The 15,998-nt window shown below is 39.9% G+C and overlaps 2 protein-coding genes across 5 annotated transcripts in view; one reads left to right on the top strand and one right to left on the bottom strand.

The window, feature by feature from the left end:
• Window positions 1-740: 740 nt before the first annotated feature.
• Window positions 741-7,586, bottom strand: nthl1 (nth-like DNA glycosylase 1). Of its 2 annotated transcripts, none has more exons than XM_085410480.1 (7): window positions 7,449-7,586; window positions 6,096-6,429; window positions 3,394-3,650; window positions 3,155-3,325; window positions 2,858-3,017; window positions 1,989-2,094; window positions 741-1,283 (listed from the first exon to the last, which is right to left on the bottom strand). In XM_085410480.1, the coding sequence occupies exons 2-7, from the start codon at window positions 6,355-6,357 to the stop codon at window positions 980-982; spliced, it is 1,260 nt and encodes a 419-aa protein (XP_085266606.1). In that variant the 5' UTR covers window positions 6,358-6,429; window positions 7,449-7,586; the 3' UTR covers window positions 741-979. The 2 variants fall into 2 exon arrangements, with proteins under 2 accessions (XP_085266606.1, XP_085266605.1); XM_085410479.1 differs by lacking the exon at window positions 7,449-7,586 and adding an exon at window positions 7,271-7,407.
• The window catches only part of tsc2 (TSC complex subunit 2), a 31,636-nt gene continuing 22,965 nt past the window's right edge, over window positions 7,328-15,998 (top strand). Inside the window, exons 1-15 of one of the 3 annotated variants that reach the window (XM_085410477.1) lie at window positions 7,328-7,354; window positions 9,674-9,859; window positions 9,968-10,054; window positions 10,150-10,260; window positions 10,346-10,493; window positions 11,118-11,235; window positions 11,337-11,385; window positions 12,302-12,427; window positions 12,568-12,641; window positions 12,743-12,869; window positions 14,490-14,633; window positions 14,881-15,018; window positions 15,127-15,230; window positions 15,378-15,459; window positions 15,773-15,928. In XM_085410477.1, coding sequence (XP_085266603.1) covers window positions 9,725-9,859; window positions 9,968-10,054; window positions 10,150-10,260; window positions 10,346-10,493; window positions 11,118-11,235; window positions 11,337-11,385; window positions 12,302-12,427; window positions 12,568-12,641; window positions 12,743-12,869; window positions 14,490-14,633; window positions 14,881-15,018; window positions 15,127-15,230; window positions 15,378-15,459; window positions 15,773-15,928 — 1,599 coding nt within the window. In that variant the 5' untranslated portion in view covers window positions 7,328-7,354; window positions 9,674-9,724. Of the gene's footprint in view, window positions 7,355-7,611; window positions 7,779-9,673; window positions 9,860-9,967; window positions 10,055-10,149; window positions 10,261-10,345; window positions 10,494-11,117; window positions 11,236-11,336; window positions 11,386-12,301; window positions 12,428-12,567; window positions 12,642-12,742; window positions 12,870-14,489; window positions 14,634-14,880; window positions 15,019-15,126; window positions 15,231-15,377; window positions 15,460-15,772; window positions 15,929-15,998 lie in introns of those variants that run through there. The other 2 variants (XM_085410478.1, XM_085410476.1) reach the window with 2 other exon arrangements.

The raw sequence follows: 15,998 nt of genomic DNA, 5'->3' as shown, positions 1-15,998 counted from the left end.
ATTCATAGATTTGCTGCTTTGCTTGGTGCCATTGTCCTGTTGCATGACCCAATTTGGGTCAAGCTTTAGCTGTTGGACAGATGTCCTCACATTAGACTCTAGAACAGCCCACTTTGATATACAGATATGTTTATAGTCAACTCAATGACTGACAAGTGCCCAGGTCCTGTGGCTGCAAAAGCAGCTCAGATCACCTTCTCTCCACCACCACGCTGTTATTTGGTTTTCTACAAAAGTGTACATTATGGCCAAACATTTCCACTTAGGTCTCATCTGTCCGAAGGACATTGTTCCAAAAGTCTTTAGGTTCTTTATGTTGCAACATACCTAAGAGTGACAAGGCTAAAGCACACCTGAATGTGCCAAATTAGCCATATGTTAAAACATCTTGTGTATTTAATTAGTAGCACCTGGCTCCTACTTATCCCCTCAAACAGAAGCTTACTTTCTTACTTTCTAAATGTAAGTGTAAAGGCCAGTTTATTTCCTTTTCTGTGCAGGATAAATTGAGTATGAATTTTCAGGTATTTGCTTAGGTTTCTTAGTCATAATTTATATCCTGTTCATATTAGACTCAAAATGTGAGTTTTAAAAACAATTTATACTGCATGCTAACTATAAGTCCTGTACATGCTAGGTACAATATTTTTAGGTACAGTTTATAGCATTTTAATTAATATTAAAATGCTATAAACTGCACGCCTCAGAAAATGTAGTTTATGACACCACACAAATAAAACTTACATAATTTTTGTATTTTATTTTCTTCTTCTTAGACAAAACTTTACACAAAATATTAGTAACATGTTTTTTATTTGGTAAAAAAAAGAAAAGTATTAAAAATATTTACCCTTTAAAGGTGCTGTTATAGTGTCAAATATATTCTTATATACATGTTTTTAAATCTATCTGTATAAGTAAACACATAATATGTCTTCTTGTGCTCACTGTCTGCTGAAATCACAAACATCGGTAAAATTTAAACATTAACCTTGGTTTTCAGCCTTCTCTTTGTGGTGTGGGAAACAGATGTGGGTAGTAACTCCTTATTTATCATCTCATCTTTAAGAGCTGCTTCCTGTTTAGGTTCAGTTTTTATTTTTGAAGAGGAGGTTGGACTTGGAGACCGTGGTGATCCCGATTTAGGTCTCTTTGCTGGAGAGTTCTTGTGGGCAGATGGACAGCTGTGCTGGTTCAGACACACAGAGCAGAGAGGGTTGACGGGCAGACAAACCTGCTGTCCAAAACCCACAAGCAGCCAGTTGATCTCACTCCACAGCTCCCTGCAACAGAGAAACATCACCTGATGACTTTACAGAAGTACTACACTTTGAAACATATTTTTGTAGTAAATTAAATGATATCACTGCACTCTAAGAAGAACACACTGGTGCTGGTGTTAATATCACCATATCAATACATTTTTATAAAAGTGTCAAATTTCATGGATTGAAAATGGGTCACCATGACATCTACTGCTCTCTGGCCTGAGGATCTCTTTACTTTATAAGTGACTGCTCTCACATTTGCTAATTAAAGCTGCTTTCATCTGTTTTTTTATTAAAAGAAGATAAAGTAACTTTTAATCAAGAAATGCTGTCAAATTCTAATTAAATGAAAAAATATAATTTCCTGTTTATTATTTGTTGGGAGTCGGTCTCTCACAATATCAGATGTATAATCTATGACCAAAGAAGTGTAGTATTATATTGTCATTTCTGGTATATCGTGACATCAGAAGAATATAGTGAGATCTGCATGTTGTTGAGCACTGATTATTATTTTGCATTCTAAAAATAAATTCCCAGATTTCCACATTTTGATTTTCATTGCTTCCCACTGTCAGTCAAACGTTAAAGAGTCAACATTAACCACTGGCAGCGCTGATGTATGGTACGTATCTAAATCAATCCTGGACATCTTTATAGGTTTGTTGATCACAAGTTAATCAGGTTTCGCGGATCAGCAGTGAGTTGTCATGCTGTTACCTGGGTAACCACTCCTCAAGGGCCTTCCGTGTTTCCTCTGGGTTTTTGGTCGCCTTCCTGAGCCAGCCCAGCCTATTAGATATACGATGCACATGTGTGTCCACACCTAGACAAAAATGATCAATACAAATGAAAGCCTAGTCTCATCACAATACTTCTAAGTTGCCAGTTTATTCGGTGCACCTGAATAAATCTAATGCAATCAAACAGAAGAACCCTGCAACGCGTCGTAACTACACGATGAATATAAGGCTCATTTTTCGTTTTAAAGCTGTGTGATACCAAAGGATGTAATTTCTGAAGTTTCTCAAACGTAGTGCATACATCATTTTACAAACCAATGATTTCTCAATGCGGCAGAAACATCAAATATGACGACACATCAAAACCACTGATGTGTCTTCACTTATTAATAGAGGTAAAAATAAGGGAATTAGTAGACTGGTCAATCAAGAGAAAGGCACGAGCCCCGGCTTGGACAGTCTCAGTCGTTGTGTCCTTGGGCAAGACACTTCACACGTTGCCTACTGGTGGTGGTCAGAGGCCCCGGTGGTGCCAGTGTCCAGCAGCCTTGCCTCTGTCAGTGCGCCCCAGGGTGGCTGTGGCTACAATGTAGCTTGCCATCACCAGTGAGTGAATGGGTGGATGACTGAATGTGTAAAGCGCTTTGGGGTCCTTAGGGACTAGTAAAGCGCTATACAAATACAGGCCATTTACCATTTATTACTGTGACTCAGCTGCACTACCTTTGCGGCCCACCAGGGGGCTTCAGCCTACACTTTGGGAATCACTGATCTAGAATTTTTCTTAATCAGTTTCTGGGAGGTTAGCCAATTGTCTCTGCATGTTTAAGAGATGGAAGTCCCTACCAATGCCAGACACCTGGTCCCAGGCGATGTCCATAGCCAGGTGAGCCATTTTGGGTCCAACTCCCGGCAGACGGACCAGCCCCTCAACACTGCTTGGGATATCCCCTCCAAACTCCTTTTGTAACATGGCTGATGTCAGCTTCAGATACTTCACCTTATTCTAAAGAAGAACAGGTAAGAAACCAAGAGGACACAACAAAGAACACAGCTGAGAAACCAGGTTAATATTAATATTTAACTTTTATTTACTGAAATTTGATTAAACGTGCTAACAGCTATGGACACCATCTGTTTTACCCTCCAGAAGCCGACAGGATAGATGAGTTTTCCCAGTTTTTCATCATCTGTAGCGAGTATGTTTTCTACAGTGCAGCCGTGTGCTCTGAGCTTCTGCATAGCTGCTGCTGTCACCTGGTCCTTTGTCTGACTGGACAGCATGAGTGACACCAGCACCTGGAAACGTCTCACCTGCAGATGGAACAGAGGAATTAACAGGTTCTATTTAAGGGGACTTAAAATATCCACCCCACACCTACATGCGCAGGAGCCTCCATGTCATAGCATTTCTCTGCTCCCATGTTATCTACAGGCGCATCACGACCGCTCCTCATCTCACGAATGAATCCTAACTGTTTCCTCCAGTCGGCAGGTTCCCAGCGCTCAGTTTTCATGGGAGAAACACGTTCATCCTTCTCGTATTCCACCTTTAACTGTCTCCTCCTGCGGCTGTGTGGATACTCCGTTAAAGCTTCGGTTTTTGGTTGCACCGGTGCCTCGTGGAGGAGTTCACGACCTGAACAAGCGGAAGCATGGCACCACAGTAAGCACCATAGGTAAAAATTAAAACACAAATGATATCTAATATAATCTAATTAATCAAAGACTAGTTTTGATGTAAAAAAAAACCAAACAAACAAAAAAAACCAAAACAAAATCACAAAAAGAAAATCACTATAAATAAGATATTTCTCCAACCAGTTCAACATCTAAAGATGCTGAATGTTGGAATAATTTCACCATCTTGGTTAAAAAACAAACAAACAAAAAACCCCTATAATCTTCGCACACTGTCTTTTTATCATTATTTTATAAAAGCAAAACATTTTCAGTCCCATTCACCTTAATTGAGTCAATGTTCATATCATGGTTCATATGGTTGCTATGACAAATTATTTACAAAATGAAAATCAAGTTGTATTTAATAAATTTTGAAACTTAACAATTAAGAACAAATGTTTATTAGGAAAAAAGTTTATTTAGGCCATAAATCAAGATAGAAGTAAAGTGGTTCTCTCACAGACTTTTATATAACTAGACTCTTTTTTTTTTTTTTTTTGCAGTTAGGAGTCACCCCCTGCTGGTCATCACAAAGAATGCAGGTTCTCTAATAACTAATCAGACAAGCAGATTAGCTTCATGTTTTTGTATAAACTCATTAAGACTGTCTAAAAACCCTTTAAAGAAAGAGACTTGAAATACTGAGCCCACTGTGTAAAATGACAACAGATCTCAAGCTCAGAGTAAGAGACTTCCAGAATCTTGGGGCCAATGTTGCAAACACAATCTCCTTTAGTTCACACGCTTATATGATCCACAGCCAGCAGGGCCTGATCACATGACCTCAGGGACCTGATGAACACTGGTGCTCAACTATGCAGAGCTCTAAAAGTCAAAACCAGAATCTTAAAGTGGAACGATTTTCACAGAGAGCCAGTGCAACTGAATTAGTAACGATGTGATAGTTCAGTATTGGCTCAGGGGGTTGGGAATCGCATCTGTAACCGGAAGGTCGCCGGTTCGATCCCTGGGCTCTCTGTCCTGGTCGTTGTGTCCTTGGGCAAGACACTTTACCTTACTGCCTACTGGTGTTGGCCAGAGGGGCCGATGGCGCGATATGGCAGCCTCGCTTCTGTCAGTCTGCCCCAGGGCAGCTGTGGCTACAACTGTAGCTGCCTCCACCAGTGTATGAATGTGAGAGTGAATGAATAGTGGTATTGTAAAGCGCTTTGGGTGCCTTGAAAAGCGCTATATAAATCCAATCCATTATTATTATTATTAGTAGCCTTAGTCAGAAGCCTTGCGGTGGAATTCTGAACTACCAACAGATGTGAGTAATAAACAACAATGAATTCTAATTCAATAATTAACTAAAAAAAAAAAAAAAAAAAAAAAAAAAATCAGACCTGATGAAATAAAGGCATGAACAACAATTTCCAATTCGGAGTACAAAAACGTGTCTGCCCAAAAAAGTACATTTTTTGAATTTCATCTTGTGGAAACAAATCTTCTCGAACAGAGTTATTCGTTTCAGCCTTCAAAGAGGTGCAACAAAGAGGCTCAAAATGTTCATATAGTAGGGCAAATATTACAGAGACATGCTTCAGAGCAGGAGTGCCAAACATAAGGTCCTTGGGCCAAAATTGGCCCAGCAAACACTACAATCCAGCCCACTGGATCACTGTCGATGGCTGTACTTTTTTTTTTGTTACACTGTATGCACAGTAATAAATAAAAAAAAATGATAAAAATAGGAAATTTCCTGTGAAATACCCAAATGTTTCCACTTTATTATGATTAAGGGTAGTCTGGGCAATGAGCTACCAAAGTGTAGTGTTGAAATGACTCTTCTTTTTCTATAAATGCATAGTTAAATATCTTTACACTGACAGAAAGGGTATTTTTTACTGCTCTGGCCCATTTAAGATCAAAGTGGGTTGTGTGTGGCCCAAGACGTAAAATGAGACTGACATCCCTGCTGTAGAGCGACCTTTATTAGTGTAAACAGGGTTTTGTGCAGGATAAACTGAACTCCCTGTTTATTAGCACAGACTCAGTCGCAAGTACAAAATCTGTCTCTTGAGTGTAAAGGTCAGTTTTCTCTTATGGATGCACAAAACCTTATATCCTGCACGTTCATAATTCTATTTCACCTGTTTCACCTATTTCTATTTCACATTCGCAGAACAAAAGAAACAACATCTTTCACTCTGTGCCCTGTAGTGTTCATTGATAACTCCTGCACACTGGGCGAGAAAGGTGATGACAAAGCCTGGTTTTCACCTGCCAGTCGCTTTTTTAAGATGTAAAGGTGTAACTGCAGAATTGGTAAGCAAAGCAAATCAACCTGCTCCAGAATATGCGCAAGCGCAATAGCCTTCTGCCACCAAAACAGCTCAAGTTAATTAATTTGTATCCACGTGTACCAACGTACGTGGTCAGTTTGTGTGGTTAGCGTTACCGGCTGATAAAGGAGTAGACGAAGCTCTTAGTTCTGACACGCTCTTCTCCTCCACCTCCACCTTCACTGGCACAGCGCAGACCGGGTCCTCGTTCCTCCGTCTGTTGGTGAGTTTGGTCCTGAGAGAGGCTGCAGGTGTGCGGCCAGCAGTTTGACTCGCACTCCGAGTCATAACAGACCTGTTCTCCATGAAGTAAGGAGAAGTCATTATAACACCTCGGACTACATAACAGACCCGCGCGCTGCAGCGGACGTGAAGCATTGAACTGTTGCTGAAGTTAGTTTCTCATTCGTAGTTTTTGGATCGCGGGTGGAGCTGACGAGCTGAATTCGCCTGCAAGAGGAAGAATGACATAAACACAAAGACTCGATTTTATTTTGAAGATTTAAAAAATAAATCTTCCGCTCTGTTAATAAAACAATATTTTTTTGATATATGAGATTACACTTACACTTCCTGGTGGAATTGCCAATTTACTTTTAAAATCTAAAAAAAACAATAAACAAAAACCTACACGATACTCAATTGCGACTGAAAACGGGTCAGGGTTATATTATTAGTTTAACTGTAGACGTACTGAACCCCCCCCAATATAACTGTCTTATAAATAGAAGTCGACAATGATGTCGTAAGAGAGTCACTAAATAATTACATTTTATTCAGGACTGCATAATAATAATAATAATAATGATAACTTACAAAATCTGCTCATTTCCAAATCCATGTTTTTTTCTTAGACCATACTAAGCTTTATGTGGCTTTACATGAGTGACAAATGAAACATAATCCTTATTTATCTTATACTGGGTCTTGATAATCTTCCTTTACTCTCTTTTAAGCCAACCTTCCTCTGATTGGCTGCCCCTCACAAACAGAAGGTTTGAACAGCTGGATGGACTGAAAGAGAGTGTTTAGAGCAGTGCCTTTGACCCAAAGGTACCACTTTACCATCAGTGTGGAGCCGATCCTGTCATGGTGTCTATATTTTGATAAGTTTGAGAACCGATTATCACAGTAGGGTTAATGGAAGCTGCTAGTTGTATTCGCCAAATATTAGAGAATTTCTTGTGGTAGTCCAACTTCTGTCCTAGAAATATAGCCAGGTTCTTTTGTGTGTGTGTGTGTTTTTTTTTTTTTTTTGTCCAGAGCCCAAAAATAAAAATATTTGTATTACCTTGTCCATAAGCGCCACTCACAGGACCCCTGGCCACATTGCAGCTTGTAGCAAAAAGGAACCAACTTCACTAACAGCAGCACGGTAAGCTAGCTGCTAGCTTAACAGCTAAAACCGTCTTACTTTATGCTAAATTTTGACGGCTAAACACTTTTATATAGTCTATAGGAAACTTTACCTGCGCTTTACTTCTTTGTAGATGTTATGCTTTCCCGCTTGTGCCACAACACAAAAACTCATACTGCTAACAAACGGACTAGCATACTTCGTATTTAGTCTGCCCTTAAAAAATACATTTCCCGCGAGGCAGTGCGGCAAACGTGTTTTTGTAGGAAGTCCCACTGTCAGAGCATTAGTGTGTCATCCGGTTGAGGAGTAGGGGTGCTGGGAGCGAGCCTTCGGCTGCTAAGACAGAGTTATATCAATGCACAGAAGCGGGCGGCTCGGCTGGCTGCAATCTGACGAAGCAGCGACTGAATGAAACCAAAACCGACTCAACTTCACTGAGGTGAGATGAGAGGGGGAGAAGGTGGCCGGGGGTAGGAGGGGCAGTGCCACAACAGAGAAATGCTAGCTTATTACAACCACTGTGAACCGAAGCTGAGAGGGTTTAGCAACGCCACACTACGTTTGTGCTGATATGAAGTGTTTAGGCTGACTTGTATCCGCAGATATATCAACTCTGGTTCGAGCCTACCTTGCACCGTTGCTGCTGCTGCTGTTGTTGTTGTTGTTGCTGCTGGTGTTGGACTGAAACAGACCAGCCGTTGTCCGTCTGCTCACCTCCCCTCCCCTCTATCTCTGTCAAGTCCACATGACAGCAAATTCTTTAAACGTGCCCCATGGGTTTACATATTTACAGGCTGCAGTGTCAAACTTTACTCCTGCTTAAACAGTGGCTTGTAGTGCTATGTGGACCCACCTGTAATGTCATAAACTTGTTGCTCAAGTTTATTTTGCTGTTGTATGGTCTAAGCTCACATGCACAGTACAATAATATGCAACCCTTTAAAGAAATATAAAACACACTTCATTACAGATATGGACATGGATAAACTGGAGTCGTTTAGCAATCTCTTATTATCAGCTTCTCCACCTGCTAAGCACAGACTTCATATAAGCTAAAAATAAGTCTTTTTGGCCTTTTGACCTCACTTGTGTTTTTAACCTTGTGCTAACAGGTGAAAATCCACTGTTTAACCCATGTGTTAACCTTCATTTTACTTTCCAAGATGGACTTTTTCACTTGAAATATGACTTGACTTAATACACCTCATTATATCTGGTCTGAACAGTTTCCAGAGCCCAGCTCCAGCTTAGACAGTTTAAAAATATGCTGACAGGTTACTGTTGGTAATCTACTGGTTGTGAAGTTATGGCCCAGTGCTGATTTTTAAAATAACTATTTGTTATATGTATTTTTGGTGTTACCATTTTTGTGGCGAGGAAGCAAAAAGAAGTTATTAATAGGGAATAACTGAAATGTTTAAGCTTATTTTTTTAGGTTTTCATCAGAGGACTGTAGAACAGTTAGCCGGCACAAAGCTGACAGGACAGATGGACAGTGCCATGTGTAAATCTGTACTAATTCTCAATGTATATACAGTCACGTGAAAGGGTTATCACACGACTCTACAGACTCATGTGAGTAGTAAGTATATATAATTTTTCAGTAGCTAGTAAAGCCACTCTTAAAGTCCTTCTACAGCATTTCAACTGGGCTGAGGTCTGGACTTGCAGCACTTTAATTCTTTTCTTTTTCAGCCATTTTTTGTTTGGTAGATTTACAGGTGTATTTGGACTCATTGTCTTTTTGCATGACCCAATTTGGGCCAAGCTTCTGCTGTCAGTTAGATGGCCTCAAGATTGCCTCTAGAATACTTTGAGCCAACCATGAACTTCTCTGTACACCAAAGAGTGACAGGTGTCCAGGTCTCATAGCTGCAAAACAAGCACAAATCATCAGCTGTCCACCACTGTGCTGACAGGTGGTGTTAAGTACTAATATGCTATGTTTGTTTTGTTTTTGTTTTTTTCCAACATGTGCATGGGTGTACATTATGGCCAAACAGCTCCACTTTGGTCTCATCTGTTCAAGAAATGCTATGATTTGTACTGATGCTACTTTGCAAAGCTAAACTGTGCTCCCATGTTCTTTTTGTCCCATGCATGTTGTTTACCTCAACTGTAATTTCTATACCTGGCAATACATTAAATCTATTGAAGGAAGGTTTACACATTTCCATAATAATATTAGTTAGGTGGAGGTGGGGGGGTGGCATTTATGTTATCAGCAGTGAATGACATATGAATCCACATTTAGAATCCACAGGAAATGATTAACTAATAAGCTTAAAGGGGGGAAAAAAGGTGTGACTTGCTCTGTGTCTGGTTCCGTGACAGGCAGCTGCCAGTCCCTCGCCTGTATTGTGCATCACCCTTTCAGGCTGGGCCATGAATAAACAACCAAGCAAGGAGAGTCTCAAGGACAAGGTGAAGGGGATCTTTGGGCTCGGTACACAGCGTCCTCCGAACAAACAGAGTGACACTAAACCCTCCGAGTTTATCATTACGGCTGACATCATCAAGGTCTGCAGAAGCGACTGAGTGTCTGTGCATGTTCACTGAATGTCTCCCATTCTTTTCCCAGCATATCTTCCACTGTTTGACGTATTTTTTTGCTTTGGTGCGTTTCAGGAGCTCCACCCAGATTGCGGTCTGAGCAACCGTGTTCGCACTATGAACCACATCTGTGAGCTTGCCAAAATGAAAAAGTTTGAGGAGGTGAGTCTGCTGACTGCGGTCCATTTTTGTCGTTGTTTGGTGAACAGTACGCAGTCTTCTTTATTTGTTAAAATCTGAGTGTATATGTTGTTCAGCATGCAGTGGAGGCTGTATGGAAAAATGTGGAAGACATGCTGACTCCAGAGCAGCCACCAGAGGCCAGACATGCTGTCCTGCAGCTGCTCAGGGCCATTATACAGGGGCAGGTATAAAAACACAACATACACACAGACACATGCAAAAAGCTTCTGTATGTTTTTTGTTTTAAAAAAAAAGTCTTTTTGTGTGAAGGGTGAGCGACTCGGCCCTCTGAGAGCCTACTTTTTCAAGGTAATCAGAGACTACCAGCCGTGCAATGAAGACCTTTCTGACAGACTGGAGGTGTTTAAGGCTTTAACAGAGAATGGAAAGGATATCACATACCTGGAAGAGGACATAGGTAAAAACAGACTAATCCTCTTTCTTTATCAGTTGCAATATTTGTGTTTGTGCATTTAAAAAAAACAAATCTGGAAAATAAATATAAGGAATTCTGAATAAAGCAAAACATCAGCTTTGAAGTAACCACTATTAATCACTGATAAATTTCTGGCTGTGTCACACCTCAGCTGATTAGGTTCAACTCGTGTTCACTGTTCCCTTTTTGTGCATTGACTCTATTGATATTATGTAATACAACAGTTTGCTTTCTTTTTTTTAATCAGTTGTTTTTCATTTCGGGTACAATGATGACAATGTTTTTTTTTTAAATTCTAATAATAGCTCTTTTTTCCGCACACAATACCCTCAACTGTTTCTTTCAGGATTTATTTTTTTTTCAAAGGTGGTAGGGAAACCTTTCATAGGACAAATACCCACATCCAAGATAGTTTGATCCCAGTATTATCTGAGAAATGTGACATCATATATTCAGCCTTATTTGAGCTACTTTTTTAGTAGTATTTTTAACTGTTGTGTTTATACTACTGTGAATAGTTTTATTTGCCATAGTGTATTGACCTGCATTAATACTTTTCACATGAATTTTTTTTTTCTTTCTATGTTATTTGCTTTCCTCTCTCAGCACGCTTTGTCCTCCTGTGGATGGATATAGGCCTTACATCTGACTTTCTCCATGTTCTTGTTAATCTGGTGAAATTCAATAGCTGCTACTTGGACCAAAATGTTTCCATCATGGTCCAGTGAGTCAGAGAAATCCACACACACACACAATGATTCTCTCTTACTCAGCAATTGGTCTCAGTGTCTCTTTTTCCTACTCGTTCTTCTGTGCTCTCTGCAGGAAAATTTGCCTGCTGTGCAACAGAACGACGTCTTCGACTGATATTGAGGTTGGTATTTCAAATTACTTGACAGTTAAAGGTTTTTACACACTGGACAGCAAACATTTGTGCAAACATTTTGCATGTTAAAAATATTTTTGGGGACTTTTTTTTTTTTTTCCAGTTGCAAATAAACACATCTGACCGCTTAAACCACTGCATTTGGCAAGATGGACACTTGTAGCATGGAAATGGTGAAAGAGTACTGTTTTACCTAAGAGACACAGTTTGATGCTATTCAAGATCAATTTACTCCTGAAAGTATTTCTCTGCCTCCTCAGACGTGTTTCCAAGTGTGCCAACAAAAGCTCAAACTGCCCCACTGACATCCTGAAATATGTAGAAAAGCGGTCGTGATACTGTTTTAATCTCTGGAGCAAAACATTCAAATTTCCTTGTTGCTGCTCAGTTTCTTCTTTTTCTGGTTTAGAAACATTAGGATCAACATTGATGCCAATTTCACTTTATTTATTTTTTCGTCAGTCTTTTGGGTTTTTTGTTTTTTGTTTTTTTTGCAGTTTGAGGAGGAATTTTTCACAAAAACTTTGCAACAGTTTTTTTTTTGCAACACCCTCAGTGTGTAATGGCCTTTGCACGACATGTTTATGATTCCTCTTCAAAAGAAGGTGCAGTTTTTGTTTAGTAAATACATAACAGGCCCTTCACGAACCTGCAGGTTTAAGAAAAATTACTGAATAACTGTCCAGTGTCCATATATTTATTATATGTGAAAACTCTGTACGCCAAAGCTAGAGATGGTTTTAATCTGATGTATTAAAGTAAATGTTTTTGAGTAAATCACAATCATTAGCTTCAGTTAAACCTACCATTTAGACAAACCCTACCATATTTTTTGATTTGTGAACCTCAGACTGTTTTGTAGCGCTGGTGGTCACTAGTATTTCCAACCTTTGTATTTTTCCAGGTGGCTCTGCAAGTGCTCGATGCAGTTGTGTGTTACAACTGCCTGCCCTCCGACTCTTTAACCGTTTTCATAATCACACTCTGCCGTACGGTCAACGTCAAAGAGTTTTGCGAGTCCTGTTGGAAGGTGAGGCAAGAACACACCTGCATATATACAATTCTGCCTCTTGTTTGAAGTCTATGATTTGAAGGGACATAATTCATAACTGTGTCCTCCTCTGTGCCGTTTGTTGTCCCTACGCTTTGTTTTGCTCTCTGGTTCTTCAGTTAATGAGAAAGGTTTTGGGGACTCACCTCGGCCATAGTGCAATTTACACCATGTGTCGCATTATGGAGGAAAGGTATTATTGGTTAAATATACAATATTTCTGACTTTGTGTGAATGAGCATATATAAGTTTGGAGGTATGGTGCAGTTCTTCTTTGATCTGTCCCTCCACCAGGGTGTATATGGAGGATGCACCATTGTTAAGAGGAGCAGTTTTCTTTGTTGGAATGGCGCTTTGGGGCGCACACAGACTGCCTGCACTCAAAAATACACCGACGCTTGTTCTGCCATCTTTCTACAAGGTAACTCACATAAATATACATGCAGTTTTGCAATGAGATTATAATACTGAGGGTCAAGTCCACATCTCATAATCAAAAATTTAACTGATAGGATTTTATGGTGGTAAGTCTCTCTTGCACACTGGAGTTCTTAATGTTTTATAAGGACTTATTATACTTTTACTTATTTTCTGCTCCCCTGGTCTTAAATCTGTGAAATGTCATTCAGAGCAAATTTCCTTAAAAAGGATGGGAATTTATAAGAATTTGCTCATTGAGTTCTCACTGGGTCCACTTTGAGAGTGACCACCATTGCTGTGCAGCGTATCAAAGACATTACATTCATGCAAATTAATTGCATGCTGTGAGTCAAATGTATGCTCATGTTGGAGGTATTTCCCATTTTTGTTGTGATCAAGGTTGGAGCATTACTAAAAAAAAGATTTCACAGAACACTTTTTTGTAATGCAGTATGGTACTTAATTACCCCAAAGAGAAAGTAATTCATTATACTCCTATATTACTTTCATGTTACTCTGTAAAATAGCTGAAACACACTCTCATAATTACTATTTAACTATATAAACCTGAGGCTTCAGCCCCGAACACCAACACAAATCCCTATCCTAATAAGGACTCACATTTGATCTTTCTCTTACTATTTAGGTATCTAACTTGGTGTTAGCATGGTGTTTGGCTAGCTTAGTGTTAGCATGCTGCGGTCTCTGTAGATGCTTGCAATGAGCCAAAATTGTGCTACCAGCATAATACTGCAGTTTCTGTCTCTGATGCAGTTTCCACTTTACTATCATGTCCTCGTCATTTTGTGCAATAAAACGAATGTTCATATCCATGCTGTAGACTGTGCCACCATCTTCCACCTCCGACCCGCAAACAAATTGGCTGATTGTAGTGCAAGTGGAACCGATAAGCGGGCTCGATAGGCAAGCAGACTAACAGTTCCAGGGAACTGGGCTACTCGGAACTTGTTGTGTACAAGAACTTGTTCTTGATTCCCATCGCTAGTCGTTCTTGTGGTCATTTCAAGCACAGGGCTCTGTCTGTGAGCACAGCAACCCCACTCACATGGTTTTCAAATGTTTTTGATTGCAAGGAGGAGCCAGTAAGTAGAAAATTGGCTTAAAGAAGTGGTTTTAAATTCGGGATAATATTCCACTTTGTGGCTTTATTATTGTTAAGAATTCATTAAAAAAAAAAAAATCAAAGAATTATGAAACTTTTTTTGTGCTTCTGGATTGAATGAGGCCTAAAATTGCTTGTTTTAGACAGCGGACAAAAGAGGAGCTGCAAAAAGGTCCATTGTAAGATAAATGAGGATAATTTTGACACAAAGATGCTCTAATATAGAATAGCTTTGCTTTGCATCAAAAATATGGAGCTGGAAATCTGCACAATAGGGTGAAAAGAACAGACTGTCTGACTTCCAAACCCGTGGCATAGATTTTCACTTTTGTGTTCAAAGTCATACAGATATTTTCTTTCATGCAGGATGTAGTCAAACTTTAAGTTGTTGCCATGTGTTTAGATCAAACCTGAGGTTGAAAGATTATACGGGGGTAAAATGACTGCACTTGATATGATGACTGTGCTGAATAAGTGACTTTTATTTCTGTCCCTCAGGCCATGTCATGTGCCAACGAGGTGGTCTCCTACGAAATTGTTCTTTCAATAACAAGACTCATCAAAAAGTACGGTAAAGAGCTACAAGTGGTCACATGGGACATCCTACTCGGCATCATAGAGCGACTGTTGCAACAGATTCAGGTTCTTGAAAATATATTTCACTTGTGATTGACCATGCTTCATAGTGTAGTAGTTAACACCTTTGTTGTTGTTGTTTGATTCCAGCTGGAGACCCAAATCCCATTTGGGCTTGTTTTAGGAAGGACTTTTTCCAAATTAAATATGCAGAGCTGTAGTTTTTAATTTTTATGTTTTTATCTGGTTGAGTATACAGAATAAAAAGTAATGGTTCTAGCTTGACCAAGTGGTGTGCCTCTTGTTTTCACAGACAATAGGCAGTGCGGAACTAAAGGCCATTGTTTATGAACTGTTGACCACCGTGGAAGAGCTTTATGAACAAAACGGTTACCACGGCTCCACTGAGAAGTTTTTCAGCCTGGTGGAGAAATGTGCTGATAAAAGACCAGTTAGTGCTTTGATTATCTTCTGTCCTCCTCCAACTTTTGTTGTAATTTAGACCTCTTACACTGCGTTGCCCCCCCCCCCCCACTAATCTGAATCTTATCTTTTGCAGGATGCATCAGTGCTGACACTTATCTCCTACAGGGCTCAGTCTATCCAGCCTGCTAAAGAAGGCTGGATTCAGAGCCTTCACCGGCTCATGGAGAAATTCTTCAGGTAGGACACACACACTGACACACGTATATATCTCAGGGAGGTTATAGTATTATCCTTGTGATGTTCGATCTCGTTCTTGTTCTATCTCTGAAGTATCTTAATCTCCGCTGTCCCTTTCTGTTATCTCACCCTTTTGCTCTGTGAAAGGAACGAGACTCGCAGTGTGATAAGAATCAAAGTGCTTCATATCCTGTCCTTCGTTCTCAGTACCAACCGGCAGCTCTATGAGGTCTGTGCTCTCTCATACACGCTCACATCAGAAACCTGTGTAATTCCAGTCCGCTGTCCAGACTGAAAAGCTTCTGGTGCATTTCTCTTGCCATAGTTCCAATTTTTACTGAAGAAGATATTTCGATAGTAGCAAGCACCACTCAGATGCTGACATACTTCTGAGCCTCCCAAAATTTATTTACATGCAATTTATTTTTGAAACGGAGCTTGTACAAATGTTTGACACATTTGTACAAGCTCCGTTTATGATTTTCAAAAAAATCATACTTTTCCTTTTTGTGTTCTTTGCTTATTTTCTATTTTTTCTCCAGGATGAGTTGATTGAAATGGTGGTGATTCCCCAGCTCAGTGGGATTGCTGAAGACCGGGACTTGGCAGTTAGAAAACAGGCTACTCAGCTATTAGTAGACCTCGCTGAGGGCTGCAACACGCACCACTTCACCAGCCTGCTGGACATCATTGAACGGGTACAAAAAGAGTACATGCAATCACACAAAACCGCCCCATTTCTGTCACAATGTCATTACTTCTCTCCAT

Source organism: Rhamphochromis longiceps, linkage group LG6 (assembly GCF_057381845.1).
Source record: "Rhamphochromis longiceps isolate RC_006_pf linkage group LG6, R_longiceps_female_GT1.1, whole genome shotgun sequence".
Lineage (NCBI taxonomy): Eukaryota > Metazoa > Chordata > Actinopteri > Cichliformes > Cichlidae > Rhamphochromis > Rhamphochromis longiceps.
Note: the sequence above shows the minus strand (reverse complement) of the source record. Positions and strands in the feature narration are given on the sequence as shown.

What these genes read in the sequence shown, in the direction of transcription:
- nthl1 (XM_085410480.1), bottom strand. Translation starts at nt 6,357, where the DNA reads ATGCTTCACGTCCGCTGCAGCGCGCGGGTCTGTTATGTAGTCCGAGGT. An exon ending in ACATGGAGGCTCCTGCGCAT is followed by an intron (nt 3,326 to 3,393) that starts GTAGGTGTGGGG and finishes TTCCATCTGCAG; the next exon opens with GTGAGACGTTTCCAGGTGCT. An exon ending in CTTGAGGAGTGGTTACCCAG is followed by an intron (nt 1,284 to 1,988) that starts GTAACAGCATGA and finishes TCTCTGTTGCAG; the next exon opens with GGAGCTGTGGAGTGAGATCA.